Genomic DNA, 9,160 nt, shown 5'->3' with positions numbered 1-9,160 from the left:
AAAAAAAAAAAAAAATAATAGTGATCATTCCAATCTATGAATGTCTGTTTATTTAGGACATCAGCTTCACTCAACTGTGCCTTAAAATTTTCAATTTATAAGCCATGTGCTTATTTTGTCATATTTATTCCTTGGTATTTTATTTTATTTTTTTTATTTATTTTTGAGTTGGAGTCTCACTCTATCGCCCAGACTGGAGGGCAGTGGCCGCTCCCAGCCACCGCAGCCTCGACCTGCTGGACTCCGGCGATCCTTCTGCCTCAGCCTTCCAAGTAGCTGGAACTACAGGCGCGCGCTACCACACCCGGCTAATTTTTTGATTTATTGTGGCGATGAGGTCTCGCCAAGTTGCCCAGGTGGGTCTCAAACCCACGGGCTCAGGCAATCCACTCACCTCGACCTCCCAAAGCGTGGGATTACAGGCTGAGCCACCGAGCCCGGCAGTATTTTATTATTTTTATGCTATTGTTAATGGTATTGTTGGGTTTTTTTTTTTTTCAGTTTCATTTGTGGGATAGTCATTGCTAGTGTATAGAAATATAATTGGTTTCTATATGTTAATTTTATATCATGTGACCTGACTTACTATACTTATTACTTCTGATTGACTTTTTGGAATTTTATACATACAAGAGTATATCATTTGTGGTTTTTATTTCTTCCTTCCCAAGTTAGATGCCTTTAACTTCCTTTTCTCCTTGTTTGGCTTCTCCCTTTCTCCTACTACTTCTTTAGCGTTTTGACTGGAACACTAACTATGTTGTTTTTCCCCATATACATGTTGAGTCATTTTTCTTTTGCTGCTTTCAAGACTTTCTATGTTATTGTTGTTTTCCCAGTTTGACTATGATACGTCTAGCTGGGGATTTCTGTATGTTTATCTTACTTGGAGTTTATTGAGATTCTTGAGTTAATGTTTTGGTTGGTTTTTTTTTTTTTCATTAAATTTGGGAAGTGTTAGCCATTATATTTTTATATTTTGAGATTTTTTTTTCTGCTCCTCTCTCTCTTCTCCTTTCTGAGTTCCCATTAAATGTAGATTGGTTGCCTGTTGCCTTCCCACAGGTTTCTGGAGCTTCTTGTTTTACTGCAGTCTTTTTTTTTTTTTTTTACTCTGTTCTTCAATTTAGTGAATTTGTGTTGCTCTATCTTAAGTTCACTAGTTCTGTTGCACACTCAAATATGCTCTAGTAATTTTAAAATTTTAGTACTTTTACTTTTTAATTCCAGAATTTTAAAAATTTCTTTTGAACAACTTGTGTTTTTTACTGAGATTCTGTTTATTGAATCATTGTTACATACTTTAATTTTTTACACATGGTTTCCTTTAGTTCTTTGAACATATTTATACTATCAGTTTTGAAGTCCTTTTTTTTTTTTTTTTCTTAAATTTGGACCCACTCAGTGACCACTTCTGTCAATAGTGTTTTTTTCCTGATTATTGTTTACTCTTTTTGAGTTTTTTTAAACCTAGATATTTAAGATACTATTTTGTAGTCCCTCTGGTATGTGAATATATTTTCTGCCTGATGATTGTTGTTACTACTTTTTGTTTGCTTGGTAACTTTTTAGACTAAATTTGTAGAATCTCTCTCCTCCGTGAAGATGGAGATACTTGATTTTTTTAATTTAATGAGAGAGAGAGAGAGTTAGATTTGAGACAGGATCTGTTGCCCATGCTAGAGTACAGTGGTACAACTGTAGCTCATTAGAGTCTTGAACTTCTAACCTCAAGTGATCCTCCTACCTCAGCATCCTGAGTAGCTAGGACTACAGGCACATACCACCATGCTGGCTTTTTTTTTTTGTAGAGATGTTGCATACATTGGTCTTGAACTTCTGGGCTTAAGCAATCCTCCTGCCTCAGCCTCCCAAAGTACTGGGATCAAAGGCATGAACCACCATACCAGGCCTCTTATGTTTATTTTTAATCCTGGCTTCCTAGATGACAGTCCTGTGGCTGTAGAGTTTAGTGGTCTATAAGAATTGGCCATAGCCAGGCTTGGTGGCTCAACCCGTAATCCCGTGCCTTTGGGAGGCCGAGGTGAGTGAATTGCTTGAGCCCGCGGGTTCGAGACCTGCATGGGCAACTTGGCGAGACCTCATCTCTACAATGAATCAAAAATCAGCCCTGTGTGGTAGCGCGTGCCTGTAATCCCAGCTACTCGAAAGGCTGAGGTGGAAGGATCACCAGAGCCCAGCAGGTCGAGGCTGTGGCAGCCGGGAGTGGCCACTGCCCTCCAGTCTGGGTGACAGAGTGAGACTCCAACTCAAAAAAAAAAAAAAGAATTGGCCATAGTTTGTACTCAAAAACCTTGAGTTAAAAAGGCTTCCTGCCTATATTAATGGTTAAATGTGTGGGTTAGGGAGCTTATTCCAATTTCAGGTGGTTTTCTAGTCTTTCTAGGCTTTTTTACTTTTCACTGAGCCCTCTTGGTTTTCCTCTGCCCTGGTTGCAGCCTCCTTGTCAGGCAGGGAGATGTGAATAGCTTGCCCTCTCCCTTTCTTTCCCTCTGTCCTGCAGTCACCTACAACCTTTCAGTCAGCCAAGATTGTGTATAGCGTTTATCAAGCCCCTGTATGCCTGTCTTATTTTCAGAGTTTCCCTGCAAATTTCTGGATCATCTACCAGTCTTATTGTCTACCAAGATTGCAGCCTCATATAGCAGTTACTGGCCTTCCCTGTTTATTTACTACCTAAATCATTAGTTTTATTGGCAGCTCTACTGAGCATTGGTTTATTACCTTCCATCCAAATTAAATGAGCTGCCTCCAGTAGCAGCAAACTAATCATTTCGTGGCCTGCTTTGCTATAACTACTGCACTAACCAAGCTAGTGGAAAGGGGAGAGAAGCTAAGAACAACTCTAGCAATAATGTTACAGACTCCTACTATTTTTATCTGAAGTTTGGTGTTTTTCATGAACAAACACCTCTCAATTTACTTTTATCCTTTTGGTTGATTTCTAGGACCCTTGAACATTTTAAAATCTGTCAGATAATGTGAAAATATCTGTTTGGTATGAGTTTTCTACATTGCGATAGGATAGGGTCAACAAGCTTTTCTATAAAGGGTCACATAGTAAATATTTTGATTTGGGGTGTTTAGGTTTCCTTGTTGTCTATTTGTTTTGAGTTGGGGTCTTAGTCTGTTGCCCAGGCTGGAGTACAGCTTGCCACAGCTTTGTTCTCTTGGGCTCAAGTGATCCTTCCACCTTAGCCTTCCAAATTGGGACTATAGGCATGCACCACCACTCCTGGCTCTCTCTCTCTCTCTCTCTTTTTTTTTTTTTTAGAGATGAGGTCTTGCTGTTTTGCCCAGGTTGGTCTCAAACTCTTGGGCTCAAGCAATACTCCCTCCCTGGCCTCCCAAAATTCTGGGATTATAGGCATGAGCCATTGTGCCTGACCAGTATCCAATATTTTGGTTTTTAGGCCATATGCGATCTCTGTCACATTGTGTTCTTTTCTCTCTTGTTCTCTCACTCTTTCTTTCTGCCTGTCTGTCTCTGTCTTGGTCTCTGTCTAGTTCAACCCTTTAGAAAGTTGGCAGATTGCCAGGCTCGGTGGCTCAGCCTGTAATCCTAGCACCTTGGGAGGCCGAGGTGAGTGGATTGCCTGAGCCCACAGGTTTGAGACTAGCCTGGGCAACTTGGTGAGACCTCATCTCTACAATAAATCAAAAGTCAGCCAGGTGTGGAAGCATGCGCCTGTAGTTCCAGCTACTCAGAAGGCTGAGGCAGGATTGCTGGAGCCCAGCAGGTTGACGCTGGGATGGCCATGAGCATGCCACTGCACTCCAGCCTGGGTGACAAAGTGAGACTCCAACTCAGAAAAAAAGAAAAAGAATGTTGGCAGACCATACAAAAGCAGGTTGCAGGCTGGATTTTGCCTGTCAGTTGACTTTGCCAACCCCTGCAATAGTGTAATGCATAAAGTAAAATGAAAACAAGGAATTGGGAAGGATATCTAGCTGGGAGATAACTTGTGATATAAATATATTATGAATAACTAATAGGCAAGACAAAATTACCTGGGCAGCACTACCTATGACTCCTCTGAAAATGTTCTTTCTTCAGCAGGATCAAAGCCAGAAATTCAACCTTGTCCTTCCTGCCCTCTGATGTTCTCCAATCAGCAAGCCCTCAGCCAACACGTGTGGCTGAGTCATCTCCCTCAGTTGTTCTCAAGTTTATGTGCAGGAAATCCTCTCAGTCCTGGAAAATGCTACCCAGAAGATCAGAAACAGCAGCAGGATCAACTCTTTTATCAATTCTGCTCTGGTGATAAAGAAATAATTCAAGAGAGAGAAGACTCCAAATGCCTGTTTCGGAGAGTAAACAAAAGTGCCACTTCAAAGTTACCCTCCATCTCACCTAAGGGACAGCCAGTAAGGTCCAAGGAAGACAACACAGTGGTGGAGGATATAAGGTCCAGCCTAGAAGGGAATTCAACCCTTAAAGAAACAGGCAAAGTATTGCATGGTTTAGAAGTGTTGGGATTTGGAGCAATCAAATGTGAAGAGTTTGGACCAGGCTTTATCAAGAATTCAAACTTACTTAACTTTCAGAAGACACACACTGGGGAGACAGCCTATATGTATACTGAATGGGGCCAAAGTTTCAGCAGTGTGTCAGTCCTCATTAAAAACCCAAAGACACACTCTGGGGAAAAGCCTTATATGTGCAGGGAATGTGGACGAGGCTTTACCTGGAAGTCAAACCTCATCACACACCAAAGGACACACTCAGGGGAGAAAGCTTACGTGTGTAAGGATTGTGGACGAGGCTTTACGTGGAAGTCAAACCTCTTCACACATCAGCGGACTCACTCAGGGGTCAAACCTTTTGTGTGCAAGGAATGTGGGCAGAGCTTTAGCTTGAAGTCAAACCTTATCACACACCAGAGAGCACACACTGGGGAGAAGCCTTATGTTTGCAGGGAATGTGAGCGTGGCTTTCGCCAGCATTCACACCTCATCAGACACAGGAGGATACATTCAGGAGAGAAACCTTATGTTTGCAGGGAGTGTAAGCAAGGCTTTAGCCAGAAGTCACACCTCATCAGACACTTAAGGACACACACAGGAGAGAAACCTTATGTATGCACAGAGTGTGGGCGTCACTTTAGCTGGAAATCAAATCTCAAGACACACCAGAGGATGCACTCAGGGGTTAAACCTTATGTATGCCTGGAGTGTGGGCAACGCTTTAGCCTGAAGTCAAATCTTAACAAACACCGGAGGTCACACACAGGGGAGAAGCCATTTGTATGCACTGAGTGTGGGCGAGGTTTTACCCGGAAATCAACCCTCAACACACACCAGAGGACACACTCTGGGGAGAAGCCATTTGTGTGTAGGGAGTGTGGACGAGGCTTTAATGATAAGTCCACCCTCATCTCACACCAGAGAACACATTCTGGGGAAAAACCTTTCATGTGCAGGGAGTGTGGTAGAAGGTTTAGGCAGAAGCCAAACCTATTTAGGCACAAGAGGGCACACTCAGGTGCCTTTGTGTGTGGGGAGTGTGGACAAGGATTTTGTGATAAGTTAACTCTCCTTAAACACCAGAAGGAACACTCAGCGGGGAAGCCTCATGTATGCCCGGAGTGTGGGCAAGACTTTAGCCGGAAGTCACACCTCATTAGACATCAGAGGACACATTCAGGAGAGAAGCCTTATGTTTGCAGAAAGTGTGGGCGCTGCTTCAGTCGGAAGTCAAACCTCGTCAGACATCAGAGGACACACTCAAGGTAGAAACTTTGTGTGTACAAGGAGGGTTGTGAAACCTTTAGCCAGGAGTCACACTTCATCAGACGTCAGAGGACACACACAGGGCTGTGACTTTAAGTCAGCCTCTGCTAGACACCCAAGTGGCAATAACTTATGTGTGATAGTAATGTGCCTGAGACTGCATTAGTAAGAGACAGGTCTCCAGTACACCTGAAGGAGAATTGCTGAGCCATTTTCAGCTCTGCCCTTCCTCAGTGGGGATGGTGGATTGTGGAAGGTCTGTGAGGCTATTTGATTGAGGAAGTACTTTTAAGTGGGTTGAAATTAGGGAATGAAGACTATTCCAGGATCATTTGCCAATTACATTTGAACTCTCCTTCCACTTGTATCCTGGAAGTTACAGAAACAACAATACTAGACCTTCTAACTGAGAACAAGAGACTTGGAAGACACCTAGGCTGATTCAATCTCTGTAGCTCAGATCATGACCCTGCAGAGTCAGGCTCAGGGATAGTTTGGGAATGGTTAATTTATGGGGACAGGGATCGCACATAGCTAGAATAGTTTTATTATATAACAGGCTGACAGGTGAGAAGGAATGCAAATATCTTAGGGCTAGATTTAGGATATTTGCATTTTTAATACTCTGCCTTTGCCTTCTAGAGTTTTCTCTGGTATCCAGGTTGAATCTATACTGAAAATATTTTTATTGACTGATGCAGTTAGACTAGAAGTATCCATAAAAACACAATGTTCAGAAATAGAAAATGAAATTACTTTCTATTCTCTTTTGAATTATACAACATTCCACAAGGTAATTTTTGAGTTTAAATCTTTCCAAATAAATAAGTAAATAAGTAAATCTTTCCAACCATTGTAAAATATACCATTTTTCTGGTTGGGAATACTCTCTTTTTGGAAATGGCAGTCTTCCGCAAATTAACTTAAAATCCTGAGTTAGATCCTAATTGTTTTTGTGGGACTTGGCTAAAAGATTTGAAATTTTTTGGAAAATAAAATTACCAAGAATGGGAAGGAAAATATAAAAAGTTGTGTAATAGCATATGTCTTTGTCCAAATATAGGTATTTAGAATATATTTTTAGAACCATATTAAAAAATAGAAAAACCCATCTTATATATGAGTATTTAGAATGTAATGAAGCAGAATTCCAAATTAATGTGAAAATGGCAATTATAAGATTAAGTGTTTGAGTGTATGAGGCCAGACTTTCTTCATTTATCTTGACGGACTGAATGCACGAGCACTTATAAAATACCACTGTCTTCTATTAAACTAGATATTTAAAAGATTTTCCAAATTATAAAATAATGATACTCTTCTCATTGGTTTTTTTTAATGGAAAATATTCAAACCCAAGTGAAAATGAAACACCCTTAAGTGTGTTGTTTTTAGATGTTTATGGTCTATATCCCAGAGTGAAAAATACTTAACACATGCATACAAACCAGAAAAAAATGTCACACGCCATAACACCTAACATACTATTAACATGTATACTTTATTATAATTTAAACCAAAATTTCCAAACAAATGGAAAGAAAATGCCTAAGACCCACTGACAGTTGTAAACCAACACCTCTTTATCTACTTATGTTCTATCTAGACAAAAATGTCTGTGCTTCCCCATTTAAGCAAAATGCAGAAACTTTAGGTCATGCTCATTTCTAGAACAAAATTTGTATATTTAATATCCTCCATGCCTGTGACTGTCTCCTTTTTATTGTATGTCTCCCTCTTAATAGTCTTGCCAGTTTTACCAAAGACTCAGCTTTGTGCTTTTAATCTCCTCAGTGTCTTTTATTTTAAATTTTATTCATTTCTGTTTATAATTGTTAATCTTTTCAAGCAAACTTTTCATTGCCTTTTCATGCTTATTTAATCATAATTTATCTTTTTCCTTTTTACTATTCTTCTCAAAGTCAATTCATTTCTAAGTGACTTTTAATTTCAATTTTTATTTCCTTTTACCTAATAACTATTGCAAAGAATGCTTACAAATGGCTAAATGAATATATTCATTTCTGTAATCTGTTAGTCTTTAATTTTGTATTTTATAGCATTTTAATCAGTTTTTTGTGATTTATCTCATATGAGTTCTTAAAGTTTAGTCTCGAATCTGATTAGCTCTGTGATTTTTCACATGCTTAAGTGCTTAATGTGTAAATATGTGTATAGCAACAATATTATACCAAAATTAGCACAGAAAGTGTTAATTTTGAATTTTTCTATATAGTTGCCTTATTCTGTTTTGTATTAATAATTTGTCTTCATTTTATTTATTTATGATGTTAAATGCTTATAAAGTTAGATATATGGTATAAATGTAGGTATAAATATCACTAATTATACCAATACTAATGTAACCACCCAGCAGAAGAAATAAGCCTTATTTTTTAAAAAACAATGCTTCCATTTCTAAGTGGCATATTAAATAGATTTTGAACCACATTAAGAAATTTTCTTCAAGTATTTCCATAAAATTTTGCATAATTTTAAAGCAATTTTATTTAAAGCTGTAGAAACCCAAGTGCCATTCAGTGCTTCTAAACAGTCTGCTCTTGATATTGTTGCACTTGTCTTTTTTGGTAATATAATTGACCCTTGAACAACATGGGTTTGAACTGTGTTTGTCCACTTATTCATGAACTTTTTTCAGTAAAAGTTACACAGTGTCCCTGTCTCTTCTGTCTTGCTCTATCTCTGTCACTTCTGCTACTGCCATTCCTGAGACAGCAAGACAAACCCCTCTTCTTCTCCTCATCCTACTCAACATGAAGACAACAAGGAAAAAGACCTTTATGATGATCTACTTCCACTCAATGAATAGTAAATATATAACCTCTTCCTTATGACTTTCTTAATAACATTTTCTTTCCTTTTTTTTTGAGTTGGAGCCTCACTCTGTTGCCCAGACTGGAGTGCAGTGGCTGCTCCCGGCCACCACAGCCTCGACCTGCTGAGCTCCGGCGATCCTTCCGCCTCAGCCTTCCAAGTAGCTGGAACTACAGGCACGCGCTACCATACCCAGCTAATTTTTTGATTTATTGTAGAAATGAGGTCTCACCAAGTTGCCCAGGCAGATCTTAAACCAGCGGGCTCAGGCAATCCACTCACCTCAGCCTCCCAAAGTGCGGGATTACAGGCCGAGCCACATTTTCTTTTCTCTAGCTTACTTTATTGTAAGAATACAGTATATGATATATTATCATATAAGTGTTAATTGACTGTTTATGTTATTGGTGAGGTTTCTGGTCAACAATAGGCTATTAAGTTATTAGTGAGTCAGAAGTTTTAGACTGCTTTTTAATTGCAGCTTCAACCTTCCAGGCTCAGAGGATATTTCTGCCTCAGTCTCCTGAATAGCTGGGACATGTGCCACCACACCCAGCTATTGTTTTTCTGT

At 39.5% G+C, this 9,160-nt stretch overlaps 1 protein-coding gene across 3 annotated transcripts in view; it reads left to right on the top strand.

Moving 5' to 3' along the window:
• Nucleotides 1–8,839, top strand: part of HKR1 (HKR1, GLI-Kruppel zinc finger family member) — a 28,688-nt gene extending 19,849 nt beyond the window's left edge. For 2 of the 3 annotated variants that reach the window (XM_008070966.2, XM_021719023.1), the window contains 2 exons: nt 4,079–6,046; nt 8,826–8,839. In XM_008070966.2, coding sequence (XP_008069157.1) covers nt 4,079–5,757 — 1,679 coding nt within the window. In that variant the 3' untranslated portion in view covers nt 5,758–6,046; nt 8,826–8,839. The remainder of the gene's footprint in view (nt 1–4,078; nt 6,047–8,825) is intronic. The other variant, XM_021719024.1, reaches the window with a different exon arrangement.
• The last annotated feature ends 321 nt before the right edge of the window (nt 8,840–9,160 follow it).

This window comes from Carlito syrichta, unplaced genomic scaffold, assembly GCF_000164805.1.
Source record: "Carlito syrichta isolate Samal-C Ts95f unplaced genomic scaffold, Tarsius_syrichta-2.0.1 Scaffold314077, whole genome shotgun sequence".
NCBI lineage: Eukaryota > Metazoa > Chordata > Mammalia > Primates > Tarsiidae > Carlito > Carlito syrichta.
This window is presented reverse-complemented; position numbering and strand designations above follow the sequence as displayed.